Source organism: Monodelphis domestica, chromosome 1, assembly GCF_027887165.1.
Source record: "Monodelphis domestica isolate mMonDom1 chromosome 1, mMonDom1.pri, whole genome shotgun sequence".
Taxonomy (NCBI): Eukaryota; Metazoa; Chordata; class Mammalia; order Didelphimorphia; family Didelphidae; genus Monodelphis; species Monodelphis domestica.
The window spans coordinates 131,934,386-131,951,770 of NC_077227.1; the positions used below are offsets into that span (position 1 = coordinate 131,934,386).

Sequence of the window (17,385 nt, forward strand, 5' to 3'; positions counted from 1 at the left end):
ATATTAAGCCATGTCATGTCACAACTCTTTGAGGCAAAACTCTGAGATTTAAGTGACAGACAGAAGGTTCATAGGTTTGAAATATTTCCACTCACTTGAAGGAGGCACTGTAATGACCCCAATAATAGCCAATTAAATCAACCAATCATGTATCAAGCAGCTACAATGGACCAGGCTTCATGCTAAATGCGAGGGATACAAAGGCAAAGAAAGAGGGAAACAGTTCTTGACTTCAAAGATCTTATATTTGATTGAGAGATGATACAAATATATACATATATATACATGCATGTATATGTGTTTATATAAACATTAATATACACATGTAACTCTATAGATACACATGTATATGTATGTCATGTTCATGTGTATATCACAATATATCCCAATGTCAGACAATACCATGCATAGACCACAATATGCAGAGATAAACACTTCATATACATATTTATGTATACATACACATGCTTTGTATGGTTGGTGATACTAAACTGAGTCTTTTTTCATATCAAACAAAATACCTATCCTTACGGTGACTCTGGAAGAGAGTTCAGAAGGTATAGGTGAGGAGGGTAGGCATTTCTGCCAGAACATTTGGTACAAGATTATTTGGTACCTTTTGTTTCAATTATGTGAATAAACTGATCTAGATACAAATAACACAGAGGTCAATTTCACAAGCTATAACTACAATGGTCTTTCAACAAAATAGAGGATGTTTTGATGAGGATTAAGAGGGTCAATACTAAAAATTTCATTATAAGGAAGGTCTGTCTTACATCAAATTCCACTAGAATTGTAATAAGATATTCCCACAGAAAGGAAATATTTTTTCTGAGATGGGGCCACAGATAAAAGTAAAAGTTTTAACATCATTACATAAGTTCATAATATATCCAAAATATAGTCTTCTATAACCCTCATAGAGCAGATGTGCTACACTAGTGCCCCCTAGAGTAAAGACATGTTGAATAATAACTGTGGCAATATTTCAAGTTAGCTCTTAAAAAAGTAACTTCTGCTATGTGGTGGCAAGTACACTGTGAATGGTATAATATGGTCACAAATCATACAAATACTTTTTAACACAGTCTGTATCAGTGATAGATAGACAATGCAATATGTGAGAGTCACTCTTCATTTCCCAAGGCATCATCTAAAGGGAATGCCAAAATGTTTCATAAATTTTATTTTTAATCATCCAAAAAGTATCTGTGAAAATAGGAGAATTAATACAGTGACCAGAGATGCAAGGAGCAAAAGGGTGTAATGAATATAATTGGAAAAATATTTAATTTATAAAGAACCTGAAATAGTCCGATTAAAATGTGTTACCCTAGAGATCAAGGCCTTAGAAATTAGAATAAATTCCTCTGAAACTTAACTTTGGAAACACTGAAAATGGGAGAAAGCAAGAAAAGAAGAGAGGAAGAAGGAGAGAAGAGACAGAAAGAGGAAGAGAGAGAAGGGGGAGTGGGAAGAGCACTACAAAAATAGTCTTTCCACATCTCTACTTGTTAAAATCCTTCTAAAGACTTGAATGATCAATTTAAGTACTATCTAAAAGTGAACTTTTCTTCATGAAATTTTATAGAGTTCTTTGCCTATATCACATTTTACTTACAGTCCCATGTTTATATTCCTGTCAGAACTCCTCCTCTGAGGTGTGGAATACTTAAGGATAGGTATTATATCATGTTTTTCAACTATTCCTATTGCCTAAACAATGACTTTCAAATAAATAGTGCTTAACAGGTATAGACTGAATTGAAATGTATACATATGCACAAGATCCCATGAAGAGAAAATTAAAGTATTAAATTATGTTTTCAATACAAACAATAGACTTGAAAAAGGAAAACTTTTTCTATCATAATCTAATCCCATTTCCAAAAGAAGAAGCAAAAAGGATAACAACAAGAAATTGGTGCCTCCATAATACCATTTTAATCATTTAATAGGAAGGCAATCCAAGAAGCATACAGTGAACTTTTGGCAAGAGTAAGTACAATAAAGCTCCCATAAATTTCGACTCAAATAGCTAAGGAGCACAAGATTTCTGTTGGCCTTAAGTTTTCTACCATTCCTTTATCATAGAATGCTCCTCCATGACTAGGGAAGTTATCCAAAAATCATATATCATCAAATAGCACCCTTGAAAATATTCAATCCACATAAATAAAAGCTAGCTCCTTTCAACTGTGCTTATATAACAGCTAATGTAAAGGAAGTCTTGCCTTTTCAGTTTATTGACATAGTTAATACCTACTTGACTTTGCTTCACATCTGAACTCCATCTATTTATTTTGCATAATGAGAATCCCTTTGAAATCTAAACACTTAATCACATCTCCTATTCCAGAGAAGAGGATAAAGTTAGTTGCCATCCAAGAGATTATTTCCAGCATGGAATGAATTATAGAGAAGAGTTGAAAAGATGATATGGGGCAGAACAGGTTGGGGGAGGAGGGGTTTTGAGGGGAAGGGAAGAGGATTAAAAAGAATACTTATTTCTCCAAGAAACAATCAGACCAGGGCTCTAACTCCACTTTTACTTACAGTTTGGAGAGTCACTTAACCCTTCTGGGTTTCACCTAGACCTTTCAACCTCCAAAATTATATAATTCTTCAATTCTGTTCTTGTCACACTTGGACATCCAGCTAAAGGTTAGACTATATAATGTCTTGAGATCCCTTCTAGCAATACTAATAACAACAGCAACTCATTTATATGAAGCATTCAAATTTATAATGAATACTCTTTACACTAAACCTATGAGGTCAATAATGGCAATATTCCTTCTTATCCCTGCTTCACAGACAAGAAACTTTGGCAGAACGATGAAACAGATATGAAGTCTGAAGAAAAGATCACAATCCTGACACAAAAGTATGATATGACAGTGATGGGAAGCATAATTATCCAAATGTCCACAGGCACTCTCTCTCTGCCAAAAGTAGAAGAATTAATAACTTCCTAGCTTATCTTAATGATAATTCATCTTTCAAAAGGTAGAGGGTTCAACAAAGGTAAATCTATAATGGATATGATTCTCATTAATAGAGACGAACTGGTTGCTTGCTGGAGCAGACACAGTGGGAATGTACCATATATATTTAAAGTCCTTTCAGAATAAGAAAGGAACAGTATGAATTCTACTTTAAATTTTGACAGAGCAAATTTCAAAGGGCTCCAGGAAAGCCTATATTAAGATTGAATGAAATAAACATCTATCAGGGAAATCAATTTGGGACAAGATAGAAAGTGGGCAAGAATTCTGAAGGAACGGTAAAGAATTTTTAGAACCCTTAAATTTTTTTTGAAGAAGTCTATATGGATATGCAGGAAACTCACCAATTTATCTTAAAAGATACAGAGAAGGAAATAAAAAGATATATTGAAGGGGAAGTAAAAAGGAATGGATGTAAGTACCTGATGTAGCCCTATAAAACTAAAGTGGTAAAGCTCAAGATGAACTAAAGCTAACAAGAGAGGATAAAGGTAAAAAAAAAATTAAACTATACTAGGGGAAAGTCATCTAGAAAGTTAGTAAATAGTGACAAAAAGGGGTAAAAAAAGAAAAGGACATTAAGAAGACATTGAAAATTACAAAGAAAACAAAAAAGAATTGAGAAATAGATATAGTGTAATTTTGTTACTACCATATTAAGACTAATATGTATTTCCTTTGAAACAAATAGTACATAAGTTGCCAGATTCTGCATGTACTCTTACCTTTTGGGGTTTTTTGTATTCTAAATACTCTTTCTTATTTTTAAGTTCATCTTAAAAAAGAAAATTTACATAAAAAGTAAATTTAAACTTAATTTAGTTAAATTGGGTTTTTTGTAGGGTAGGGTACAGTTGATGAAAACAAAAAGGAAATCTGATACTTAAAACTCTTAACAGGCAACAGAAAACTTTTATTTTACATTTTGAGAAATTAAAAGGAGAGAAGGGCAGGGAAAGGATGAGTCCCACAAAAGGAAGCAGGTAGAGAGGTAGGGAAACCAAGCCAGTTACAAGGTTGACATGTACAAGGGAAAGAAGGGCAAAGAAATCAGAGGGAATTGAAGGAGAAAAACATTCTAAGCTTAGTTAAAACTAAACAAATATTTGTGACCTGTCTACTTACTATCTATAGGGCACTGTGCTAAATTCAGAATCTTTGGTAAACTCTGTAGCACTGTGAAGAGAAATCTAAACTGAGAATTAGAAGACACAAGTTCTCCCACTAACTAGCTTTGTGCTCTTGGGCAAATTATTTGCCCATTTATAAAATTGGGTGATCTGAGGATTTCAAAGATCCTTTACAGTTTTAAAATCCTATGATTCTTAGTTACACTTGAGAAGGTAAAATGAAAATGATATCACAATTCTTTCCCTTTGAAATGCCAATTATCAGGAAAAAGGACTTGGGAGTAAGAGAACCTTATTTGAATTTCTACAAATTAGTACCAATGGGACATCAGGCAAGACATAGATAGACCCACAGAATTTCAAAATTGGAGAGGACCTAAGACCTCTCCTAATCCAATTCATAGTGGACCAGTAATCTTCCTACAAACCCTCCAGTTTCTATATTTTATATTTTTTATTTTATTAAGATGCAATCTACCTTTCTGCAACATCTCATTCAATGTTTCCAGGAATAAGCAGGAAAAAAATATAATTCTTCTTTCCTATAGCTTTGTTCTGCCTTCTAGAGACTAATTACTCAAGGTGACCACTTATTTGAATCTTAGTTTTCTCAATTGTAAAATGAGAGTGTTGTACTAGACAATCTCTGAGACACTTCTAGTTCTAAATCTTATGAGACTCTGAAGCTGCCTCTACTTCTTCCAATTGCTAGTTATCCTTAAATTTTGGGAGCCAAAGTTCTTGATCGGAACTTTTAAAAAACCAACAAAAAATTCTGATAACTATATGTTAATGTAACTGATTTTCTTTGTGATCCTATGTGTTTTCTTATATATTCATTTAAAATATTATTCTCATGTAATGGACTTCTCTATGAGTGGCAATGCTGTGATCCTGAACAATCAGGAGGGATTTATGAGAAAGAACACTATCCACATTCAGAGGAAAAACTGTGGGAGTAGAAACACTGAAGAAAAACAACTGCTTGATTACATGGGTCGAGGGGGATATGATTGGGGATGTAGACTCTAAAGGAATATCCTAGCGCAAAATCAACAACATGGAAATAGGTTCTGATCAAGGACACATGTAATACCCAGTGAAGTTGCGCATGGGCTACGGGAATGGTGGGGGAGGGGGGGAAGGGAAAGAATATGATTCTTGTAACCAAGGAATAATGTTCTAAATTGACTAAATGAAATCTAAAAATAAATAAAAAACAAATAAATAAATAAATGAATTAATGAATAAATAAATAAATGATTAAAAAATGAAATATTATTCTCAGAAGGGATCCATATACTTCAAAGGGCTGACAAAGGAATTGATGAAACAAAAAGGTTTAAAAAAATAGCAGCACTGTTTTTTAGGTTCCATTTGCAGCTACAGTGGTTACTGATTCCAAACCACCCTTCAAAGCAACAGATAAACATCAAAAGCAAAGGAGCTGAAGTAGATAATCTATCCAAGAGTCATGGGACAGTTCTAGGAGGGGATAAGAGAAGTTGAAAGAAGGTTCTAGAAGGAGAAGGGAAATATACATATTTAGAAGTGATCATGAGAAATAACAGGTGTTAAATAAAAATTTTAAAGGAGAAAAAGAATCTAAAGCAAGGATTCAACATTCCCCATTCTGATTTAAATGAGAGATTTCCTAAAATAATCTGAGTTCACATGAAGGCCCAGTGGACAGAGCACTATCTCTAGCCCTACTATTTAAAACTTTTATTTTTTTTTTTGCAAAGTAATTGGATAAAATCAGATTATTTTGTTGTTTTTCAGTTACATCCAATTCTTTTTTACTCTGTTTTGGGTTTTCTTGTCATAGATACTGGAATGGTTTGCCATTTCCTTCTCCAGTTAGTTTTACCAATGAGGAAAATGAGACAAAAAGAGTTAAGGGACTAGCCCAGGGTCACACAGCTAGTAAATGTCTGGGGCTAGATTTGAACTTGAGCCTTCTTGACTCTATTTGGTATAGTATAGTACTAAGCCTGGAATCAGGAAGACAATTACTTTGCAAAATCATGGAAGCTTTAAACAGTAGGGCTAGAGATTCAAACCAGGTCATCAAATTCTAAATTCAAATGTTATTTCCAGTAAACTACAAGGGAAAAAATAGAACATCTTTTATGACTTGGGGGAAGAAACAAAACTATATTGAATTCTGTCTTTTGAGCAACAGGGTACAACTGAAGTATTTTGAGTTCTTTTTTCCTATCCTTTTACATCAAGAGATATCAGTTAATAGAAGGAACAAATGGAATCCATAATTCCCACCAGGACTCATGCAGTAGCCTAATTGGTTAAGAGAGAGTCAAGGACTATAGAATTAGCTCTCTTAGAGCTTAGAGAGAGGTGAATATCAAATTGACACAGAGATGCTATGATGCAAAGATGTCACTCTAAACAGAGAATAAAAGAAGAATAGTATAACAAAACATGAGGGCAAGGGGAGGCAAGATGTTAAGGACTATGACTAACATAGGATCCAAGTTAAGCATGACAAACTTCAGTTAGAGAATAGCTCAAAAAAGTTACCATATCACCAATCTGTTCTAAGCAGCATATCCTTCTTAACTTCCTTTTTTTGGTGCAGGGGGGAGCAATTTAATAAATTTCCCATTAACTCTAACCCTTTTCTTGATATTTCTTAATACTACTACATTTTTTCCTCATAAAGAACAAGCTAGTAAACATAAGGGGTAAGAAGGGAAAAGAAAGAGATGCCAAAACAAAGGGCAGCAGAGGCAAATGAAGTGGGGGATGAAGAGGGAGGGATTGGGAACAGCACACTCTGATCCTATAGTCCAAGAAATTGAGTGGTTTGAATTGGAGATTACAGTTCAATGAAGTTAAGAATATCTTTAAAGCCAAGGACAAGATTCCTGGGGGGCAGGCTTGAGAAGGAACAGAGTCCTTAGGAAGTCTCTGTGGCTAGCAGAAAACAATGCTGGATCTTTTACCCCCTCTGGCGCCTTTTTCATCCCCTACCAAACACAAATAATCCACTGCAATGGTACTTTAAGGAAAAACTATGTAAAACCTCTTATTTCCCTAAAAGCTATGTTGCAATATCAGTCTTATGACAGATCCCTCAAACACAAAAAGGAGCTGTTGTAACAACTTAATTTCCCCATTCGTATTAGAACACAATACTAAATCTACTATCCAGTTTTCACTGGTATGGGTATTATCTAGAACAGGTTCTAAGCCACACAACCAAATCTAGAGGAATTCCATTTGAAATTCATACCCATTTCTCCCACAATATTTGTTTAAACTTCTAGCACTCTGCTTTTTTTCTCCAGTGCAAATAGCAGGCAAATTTGAATTATCCTAAATGAGTAATCTTAATTTTAGCCAGATGGGAATTATATGGTCACCAGCATATCTTTGAACTAGAACACTGTCAATAGAACTCAGGTATCCACACATTCTCATTCTCTCATATTGTCTGTCTGTCTGACTGTCTGTCTGTCTCTCCCTCCCCCTTCTCTCCTAACATAACCACCACACATCCCTGCTGTACCAATGATATTTCTTTGCATCAACCATTCTGGGTGGTTCTATCTATGGGGCATTTATAAGCACATACAGAATTTAATTCTGAAAACTCTCCTTACCCTTCTTATTCTCTTCCCTCCTGCCAGCCCCATATAAAACACCAACAAAGGTGGTGTTAAGGGGGAAAGGCCTAAAAATTGGGGAACACTACCTCAATGAACAAGAAACTGTTCTATCAAGGAATACATATCTAGCAATGAATATACTTGGTTTTCATAGGCTCTGTGTAAAGTAAGTTTTTTAAAAAATCACCACCAGATTACTGTGGTAGGAAGTAAAACAAAACAATTATATTATTATTTAGGAATTTGTGCCTGTTATTTCTGCTTTTACTAGTATTCCATTAGTTTATTCTAAATCAACGTTTATTTCTTTAATTCAAAAAAATCTTCCTAAATCTGTTAAAAAAGCCCCAAAAGTACTTTAAAAAAAAGAAAAGAAAAGAATTAGAAGAAGAATACAGTGGGGGGCGAGGGGGGGAGAGACTGAAGAAAAACAGAAGACAAACATGCACACAGAAGTATTATTTACTGCAAGTTTCCAGGACAACTCTGTTGATTTTTACTGTATTAAAAAGAGAGACTTCAGCTCTCTATTTTAACCACATAAGTTACAATTCAAAGTAACTCCTTGTGGTTAATGTACATTTTCCATACATGATTACAGTATTAAAGTACTGGCTTCTAATTTAAAGAAACAACATCTTAAAGAAACAAAAGCAAGTTTCAAGTCTTAGAAAAACTGCTCCTACTTATAGAAAAATCTTTGCAAATTGCCTAATGTTACCAAAAATCCCTGACTCATTATACATGTTCAGTAACAAATGAGAGAACAAAAAGCTAGGCTAGAGGGATGCCCCACCCCAACTAATAAAACGAGAGTTCAGGGTAAAGAAAACAGAGATAGAATGAGAATTTGTGTGTGTGTGTGTGTGTGTGTGTGTGTGTGTGTGTGTGTGTGTGTGTGTGTGTGTTTGGGGGTCAGGGGGAAAGAACAGGGACACACATACACACCCAGGTTTCACAATAAGCTTTGATATTCTTGCAGATAATGAGATAGTAAGGGCAAGTTTATGATGATCCAGAGGACTATAATATAGATGTTGGTCTCAATCAGTGGCAAAATACACATGATGAGAAGAATACCAACCAATGTTAATATGAATGGGAATGTGGGGGAAAGGAGGTGATAGTTGAGAAGAAGAGAAACAAAAGCTTACTCTGTCAAAAGTTGATGAAGCTTCTGATAGCCCCGCTCTAAAGCAAGGCTTGCTGGAGTCTCCCCTTCATTGTTGTGTATGCTGAGAGCTCCCCTTCCACCTGGCTTCTGTAACAGAAACCAAGTTAACCTCAGCAGTCCCAGCCTCACTGCAAAATGCATTAATGTTTCCCGTGGGCCACCATCTATAAAGAAATAAAAGAGAATGAGAAATGAATATCTAAGGCATCAAAGGGTTAAATAAATACCCCTTCCCAAATGCATAAACATTTGAAAACCCAGAGTATTTGGCTTAAGTTTTCATACACAACTTTCCAGTGGTTGGAAATGAACTCCCATATAAAACTTTGCAAAGTCAGATACTGAAGTCACAAAAGGGAGGAAAATTCTCCTGAACAAATCAGCTGTCCCATTGGGAAGTCTATCATTTCAATTTGCTGACCTAATTTCCAACTGTTTAATCATTTGGGGCAACTGGTTTCCTCATCTTTAGATGTGACTCCCACCTACTGCTTTCTGCTACCCCTCTCCCACTAAAAGGTTCAATCACTAAATGGTGTGGCTACAGCTCAACAAAACAAGAAGCTAAGAGGGGAAAAGGTTTAAGATTTAGAGAGGTATATTCTTGGGGGTATAATTACACTTAAAAAGAACACCCATTCAGGAGTTGGCAAGTTATATATTAAAAACAGGTTCTACTCGTTAAAGTACAAACAGGTATTTTCTTCCCACATTGAGTGTGAATCAAAATGCTGGCACTGCCAGCTTTTGTGCCTAATGAGAGAAAGAAATGCATCTCCAGCCATACATAACAAGAGAGGTTAACTTTAAGGCATGACAAACTTAGAACTGAAGTAAAGAATGAAAAACTTGTTCATTTAACCAGAAAAAGATGGCCAACTATGGGTCCTGACAGGTGCCTTTCACCTTTATGGAATATAATCTTTTAATCTGTTTTGTATATTCCCCTAGCAGATTTTCTCTGGCAGTGAGAAATAGGTTTATTTTCTTATGTTTAAGTCATTCTTACTCAAGTTCAACAGAAACATTCAAATAATAATGTTATTTGAATAATAATGCCTAACCTAGAGCAGGGGCTTTTAGACATTTTTTGCATCATGATCCCCATTGACAATCATGTTTTTTAAATGAAGAAAACAAAATACACAGAAATATAAAGGAAACCAACTATACTGAAATAAAATTATCAAAATAAGACTTGCCTAAACAGAACTTCTTCCCTGCCCCACGCCATCTTCACAAACATATGTATAGTCCAGATCTTAGAAATTCTCTGACTGTAGCATTCCTGGTGCTACTCTGAAGCATGAATTGAGGCATGCCACTGTACATTTTATGGAGCCACATCCCAAGGCCTACTAGCAGAGTAGCCTCTTGTAACACCATCAAGGAGTTGCTTTTCTTGCTATGACCTGAAGAACACTGTGCTTGAGACTTCGGTGACTGCATCCCTGACTGGTTATTGTTTAGATAGAATTAACTCTCCCCTTACCTATTTTTAACTAATCAAATCAAGAACTTAAAGTACCCCTACTTGACACCAAGTATGAGAGTTCACAGGTCACTTGCTAGAGTAGGTGACAACTCCAGAGACCACTGCCCTGCTCCTGGGCAGTGCTAGGCAAATTAAAAGACTGCCATTGGTTCCTGTAAAATGGGGAAGTAAAAGGAAGTGATGTGGTCCAAGGAACTTCTCCTTTGAACTTCTTTTCTTCTCCTTTGGAATTCATCTTTGGACTCTCGGCATCAGGGAACTAGACTGAAGTAGGAGACTCTTTCCCTGGATCCTGAGTCAGTTTGCTGGGTGAGTAGCTGGCCTTCCTTTCCTGGCTTCTGGAGAGACTGGGTTCCAGAGAGGCCTTCCTTTCCTGGAGGAGACGACTACATGTGGAGATCAGGAGTTGAGGGAGCCCTTTCCGGGTGATGAGCTGGACTTCTTTGGACAGAAATTATAGGGTATTCTAGCTAGGCAATACCTTCTGCTTCCTTCCTACATTTCTCTCTTTTACTATATCTCTATTAAACTAAATTAAGAGAGGCTAACAGACTCATGACTTAAGAGTTAATTTTTTAAATCGGTGACCACAATATTACTTAAGAACTTTCATACTTGGCAAAAAACTTAAATTCTCAAACTATATCATTTTCCATTCCTCCTCTAGAGGACTTAGGTTGGCTGCTTCCCTTCTAGTCCTTGTCCCATTTCTTTTAACTTCTCCAGTAATACAACCTACATTTTCTTTTGAGTTTTCCCATAAAATAACTTGCATAGTAAAGTCTAATGATTTCGGAATTGATTGGCTTATCTAAATCTTTTGCTCTGCAGAATTCTAGCAATAGGCCCCAATAAAAAAATTGAGTATGTATTCTCCTTTGAGGTGATTTATCTAAGATTAGTTAAAGTTAGAAAGAAGAATTGGAAAAACTTTAAAACTGTGATAAATTAATTTGTTTAAATATCTATGAAACCTAGAAATTAAGGTACTTTATAACTTGAAGGAGGAAAAAACTGATTTAAAAGTAAATAAATTCTACTTCTGATGATAATGACTTATTGGTTTTTATTAATACTATAGGAAACAAAAATCCAGATAGGTTTAAAAGATAATGCTTTGAGCCTTGTTGAATTGAAGGTAATTTGGAAAGAGTCACAATAAAAATCACCACTGAAACTTCCTCCCTCACTCTCTCTTCTCCTTTTCCTTTGTTCCTTCCAGTAGCTACTTACAAGCCAATCCCACTATTCTGCTTCTAACCTGGACCAGTTTGTCCTTCCTCACGCATCCTGCTTCTCTCTCCCTTCAGTCCTCCACGCTCAGGGGTTTATTATTTTGGCATTTGACCTCATGAGCACACTAGTCTTTCTGCAGTTCAGAACCCCCAAACTCAAGCAATCCATGAATCTCAACCTCCCTAGTAACAGAGATGATAGGTATATGCCACCATACCCATCCAGAAAAGATTTTCTAAAAAGAATCCCTTTGAAATTGACAGCTAGGTGGAATACTGGAGTACTGGAAGACCTGATTTCAAATCTGGTCTCATAGTTTCTAGCTGTGCCATACTGGGTAAATCACTGAACCTCTGTCTCAGTTTCTTCAACTGTAAGAATGGAGATAATAATAGTACCTACCTTTCAGGGTTGTTGTGAGAAGCATATGAAATAATAATTATAAAGCATTTTCCACAGTGCCTGATACATAGCAGGCACCTAATAAATGCCTAACTTAAAGAGGCAGTTTCAGAAGAAATCAAAACTATCAAATCATATCAGAAATGCTCTGAATCACTAACCAAGAAATGCAAATTAAAACAACCTGGGGTACCACCTCACACCTTTCAAATCGCTAATATGACAGAAAAGGAAAATGACAAATGCTAGAGGGGATGTGGAAAAATAGGGAGAACAAATCAGAATTATGCCCATGGGCAGTTTTTGACAGCTAGACAGCTTAGTGGATGTTGTTGAGTAAAGTGTTGAGTAAAGAAGACCAGAGTTCAAATCAAGTCCCAAACACTTACTAGCTAGGGTCCAAGGCAAGTCACTTCACCTCTTACTCCATTGGAGAAGGAAAGGGCAAACCAACCCATCCAGGACCTTTGCCAAGAAAATCCCAAGTGTCCTAAAGAGTCCCACATAACTGAAGAACAGTGACAAATGCCCAAAGGGTTATAAAAGTCTTTGACCAAGCAATACTGATATGAGGTCTGTATCCTACAGAGATCAAAGGAAAAGAACCTCTACATACAAAAATGTTTATAGCAGCTCTTTCTGTGGTGGCAAAGAACTGAAAAATGAAAGAAAAGCTCAACCAGCAGTGATATGAATGTGATGGAATATGACTGTAATGTAAGAAATGAAGGGAATCGCTTCAGAAAAATCTGGGAAGATGTATACAAACAGATGAAAAATGAATAGAATTAAGAGAATGTTATATAAGTTAATAGCAATATTATAATGATAACCACTACATCTCTATATAAAAATAAACAAATGATTACTATTTCCTTGACAATAGTGGCTCTCTCACACTATTAACTGTTTTCTTTAGACAGCTTACTGTGTGGCCAGGCCCCTAATACACAATAAATCCACAGGCATAAAACCTTTACTATCTCGAAGTGATTTTTTTTTAAAGGCAGGACCTGGAAAGAAGCAGCTTTACTACTGAAAAGTTTCAAGCTGGCAAAGTAAATAGTGCACAAGGTAGGAATATCATCCTTAGTAAATACTCAGGATCACTAGTTGACTATTAAGATATTATCTAAATTCATACTCCCTAAAATTGGGAAGAATGCATATAATGGTCATTAAGTATCATTCAAGGTCCATTTATCTTACTGAATGGCTCACAGCTTAGGAATAAGAAATTAGACTTGTGTAGCCCCAAAAGGTTAAAAAAGTACTTTTATTGACCACAAACTTGTAAAGCAAGTCGTTCAAGTACCCCAGTCATATTTAATAAACAAGGAAAATGAGGCTCTGAGATATTAGATGACTTTTCTAATGCTCTTGCAGTTACTGTCAGAGGCAGAATTTAAACATGGTGTCCACTGGCCAAACCCAGGGCTCTTTCTTTGATGCTGCAGCAAGGTTCTGTCATTCCTTTGTTCTGCTGAGCACTCACTCACTCTTTACATCCACATTCAGTGCAATACCACTGTGTGTTAATTTAAATGCTAACATGTTTTGTTCTCTCTTTAAAATTTTGTCTAATGTACCCCCACTGTCATTTTAGGAGCAGGAACTTTACTTTTCATCGGTGGCTTTGTTTGCTTAGAGCAAGAAGCCCCTCTCAGGGTAAGCTGCTGAGCTGACAGCAAACTCAGTCCTGGATCCTCAATACTTTCCCAGCTCTCTCTGTCTCCCCTGCAGCGCTTCCTTTAGAGAAGGCAAGGCCCTGGCTGCCCGGAACTCCATAGAACATGATGCTCTCACACTGGGTGCCCTTGGTGCTCCCCTCTACCCCTCTACCCCTCCAATTTCATTTGTCCTCTCTCATTTGACTGAAAGGTCCTTGAGGGCAGAAGTTGCCTTTCTTTTTCTTATTCGTATCCCCAACCCAGTGCCTGGTACACAGGAGTCGCTTTAAAAATATTTACTTAATTTTAAGTTTCTTATTGAGATCAGTATAAATTTTTCTACCCCACATTTATTAGTATTCCACACAAATTTTCAAAGTAGTAATAGGAACACCAGAGGTGAATAATAAATGTAAATTAATGTTGTTTTAAAGTATATTCTTAAAAGGTAGTGTTGCATAACAAACAGGAATCAGGATGTATTTTGAATCAAATCCTGCTTTGGGGGAGGTGAGGCAGCTAGGTGGCTAAATGGATAAAGAGCCTGGCCTAGGGAACAGAAGATCATGCAAATCCAGCCTCAGATTCTTCACAGCTCTTATCCTAGGTAAGTCACTTAACCTCTCAGTGCCTAGTCCTTTCTACTCTTTAACCTTGGAATTGACACTCAGGAAGGAGGGAGGTGTGGAGGGAGAGAGGGAGAGATGGAGGGAAGTAAACAAGTCACTCAATCTGAAATTTATTTTATCTACCTGTAAAATGGAGATAACGATACCTAAGAATTACTTCACAGGACTGTTATGAGGATCAACTAAGAGAAGATACATAAAGAACTACACAAGTCAGTTATTATTATACAAAAGCAGAGATCATAATTTTTTTGTATTATTGTTTACAGTTCTTAGCTAGACATGGCATGCACATAGAATCATAGGATTCAGAGCTGGAAAAGTCTGCAGAGGTCATGAAAGTACTCAGAAAAGAGTATGATTAAAAACTACTATGATAATTGCTTAGATCATTGGCACAGTAAACACACTAAAGCAATCGATGTGGTTTAAATGGCAGAATTTAGCAGAAGTGTTATCACGAAGCTGGAATAACCATAAAATATAAAAACAAACACTTTTCTAACTATGTTAAGCAAAGGTCAATATGAATTAAGCAGGGATTGGCAAGGAAGAAAAATCAGAAAGGGAGATATTTCTAATTGAATAAAGTTCAAGCATTAGAATGATTCTTCAACTAGCTTTAAAGGTAAGATCATTTTATTTTAGGACAAAGAGAAATAGATAATTAATTTTTAACAGTGGATGAGCCAGCTGGCAAGGTTTATTTTTTTTAATGATATAACTCTTTGTTTTTATCACCTCCACTTCGTCTTTTTAGCTCTGACATATGAAGATATAAGCTGATCACGAGTGCAGCTAAGGCTAAAAAACTTTCCAGAGAAAACTGCCAAACTCTCTCATAATTCACCCACACACACAAACACAAACCCACATAAATTTACCCCACCCCCACCCAAGGATTAAAGTTTGGGGTGCTATTAACAACCAGAAACAACCAGCAGTGACAACAAAATAAAATTCTGATGGTTGAGATTCAGAGAATGTACACGCTGCTCTTCATATTTCACTCTACCCTTTTGATTCTGATCCTGCCTAACCTTTTCCTTTTCTCTTTGCAATCAGCATTCCCCCCAGAAGGATCCATTCATCTTTTGGTATTAAATGAAGCCATGGCCAAATGAGAATGAAGCCTTTCCTACATGATGTTTCTCATACCAAGCTGTCCTCTTCTGATGTCCCTGTAGAGCAGCAAGCCTTCAATAGGTGCACCCTTGTGCTGACCACTGCTCTGCATGGTCCTCCTCCCAGAAGAGTGCTGTCCTGAGTCACTACTGTCATTAAGGCACTAGAGAACTAATAAAGGATATCATGGTCAGCTGAGAATGACAAGGGAGTATCTGTTAAGGTAGGTTTTCTTGTTCCACCATTTATTTCAGGATGGAATCTTTATCATGAATATATTTCCTGCTAGAAATTCAGAGCAAGCTGCCATACATTCTTTTATTCAGAGAACTGGGTGGCACTTGGAACAGAGCACTGGGCTGGAAGTCAGAAAGACCTAAATTCAAATCCAACATCAGACACTTATAGCTATGAGGTCCTGGGCAAGTCATTTAACCGTGTTTGCCTCCGTTTCCTCATATGTTTTATATATACACACAATGAAAAAAAAATCATTTCTCTAAAGGAAATGACAAATCACTCCAGTATTTTTGCCAAGAAAACTCCAAATAGGGTCATGAAGCAAAAGATATGACTAAATAACTAAATTACAACAAAGAGATTAAGGATTATTTAGAAGAATTTTAATAGAATCCTTTTAGGAAATAGCTTTTGAAAACATTTAATCACAAGTCTTTTCATTTGTCCAGCCCTGCTACTTCAAACAGCTCAAAGCTTCTCTCCCCTCTGCAGGCCAGGCTAGTCCATCCTTGGACTGGTGGGCCAGTGTGTCTCACATGCAAAAAATTCCCCTGCTGGGTTGTATTTTTACAGAACTGCTGGAGTTGGGATGTTTGAGAAATAAGAGACTCTCAATCCGGAACAATCTGTATTTCTATGACATCTATGATATAATATGCTGACATTTCTATAGACTGACAGGGAAGACGATCCTGCCAACTGTCATATCAGGCAAAGAAATCTGACCCACTTCACCATGAAAACAAAGCCATAACAGAAAAAAATGCTAAGATATAATACACCATTATTAGCAGTGTTATTATGCTTCACTGTTTCAAAAGTATTCTCACATAAACTTTAAATGCTCAAGAAATAATATCTATCCTCAGGATAGATATTATTTCTTCCATTTTTACAGATAAAGAAAATATGGTTCTGCTAAGTCCAGAAGCTGTGTGCTAGGATCCTGGAACGATCCACTTAAAACTAGAAGTCTTGAGAGGCCACACAATCCAACTCCCTCATTTACAAATGAAAGGTCAAGAGAGGTACAGAGACTTGGATTCATGAAATGCTGACTTCAAATCTTGCCTCTATCACCTGGGCAAGGCAAAATTTGAAGTCAACATTTAGTGAGGCAAGTCACAACCTCTCTCCAACTCAGTTTTCACTGGTGCAGTGGACAGAGAACTAAGCATGGCATTGGGGAGACTTCTTCTTTCGAGGGTTGTTGTAAGGATCAAATGAGATACTGGTAAAACACTTAGCAAAGGTACTATATAAATGCTAACTACTACTAACACAGAGATTAAAGAATCACCTCCTGAGAGGGCTAGTTTAAGTATTAAATGTAAAGCACTATGTAAACCTTAAAGCACTATATCAATTTTAGTTATCATCATTTTTAAGGAAAGCAATGGAAATTTCTTTGTGGTATAATGGAAAACAAGATTATGAATTATGATAAGTATTTATTTTCATGCTGAGGGAAGAATGGGGGTAAATTCCCATACCCTAAGACTGGAGGTAAATTTCAGATGAGTGATATAATAACACAACTCTCACTTGTGGCTCCCAGTAGCTGCTAGCATGAGGCAGCAGCCACACCTCGGGCAACGGCTTTGACAGGCCGGCTAAACCTTGTGAGGGTAGCCATCAGGT

At 36.4% G+C, this 17,385-nt stretch overlaps 1 protein-coding gene across 9 annotated transcripts in view; it reads right to left on the reverse strand.

Annotated features, from left to right (window-relative positions):
- Positions 1–17,385, reverse strand: part of AKAP13 (A-kinase anchoring protein 13) — a 422,215-nt gene that overhangs the window by 185,336 nt on the left and 219,494 nt on the right. For all 9 annotated transcript variants that reach the window (XR_008913836.1, XM_056806779.1, XM_056806775.1 and 6 more), the window contains exon 5: positions 8,928–9,111. Coding sequence is in view for 8 of the 9 variants with exons in the window: in XM_056806779.1 (XP_056662757.1) it covers positions 8,928–9,111 (184 nt within the window). In the remaining variant the exon portion in view is untranslated. The remainder of the gene's footprint in view (positions 1–8,927; positions 9,112–17,385) is intronic.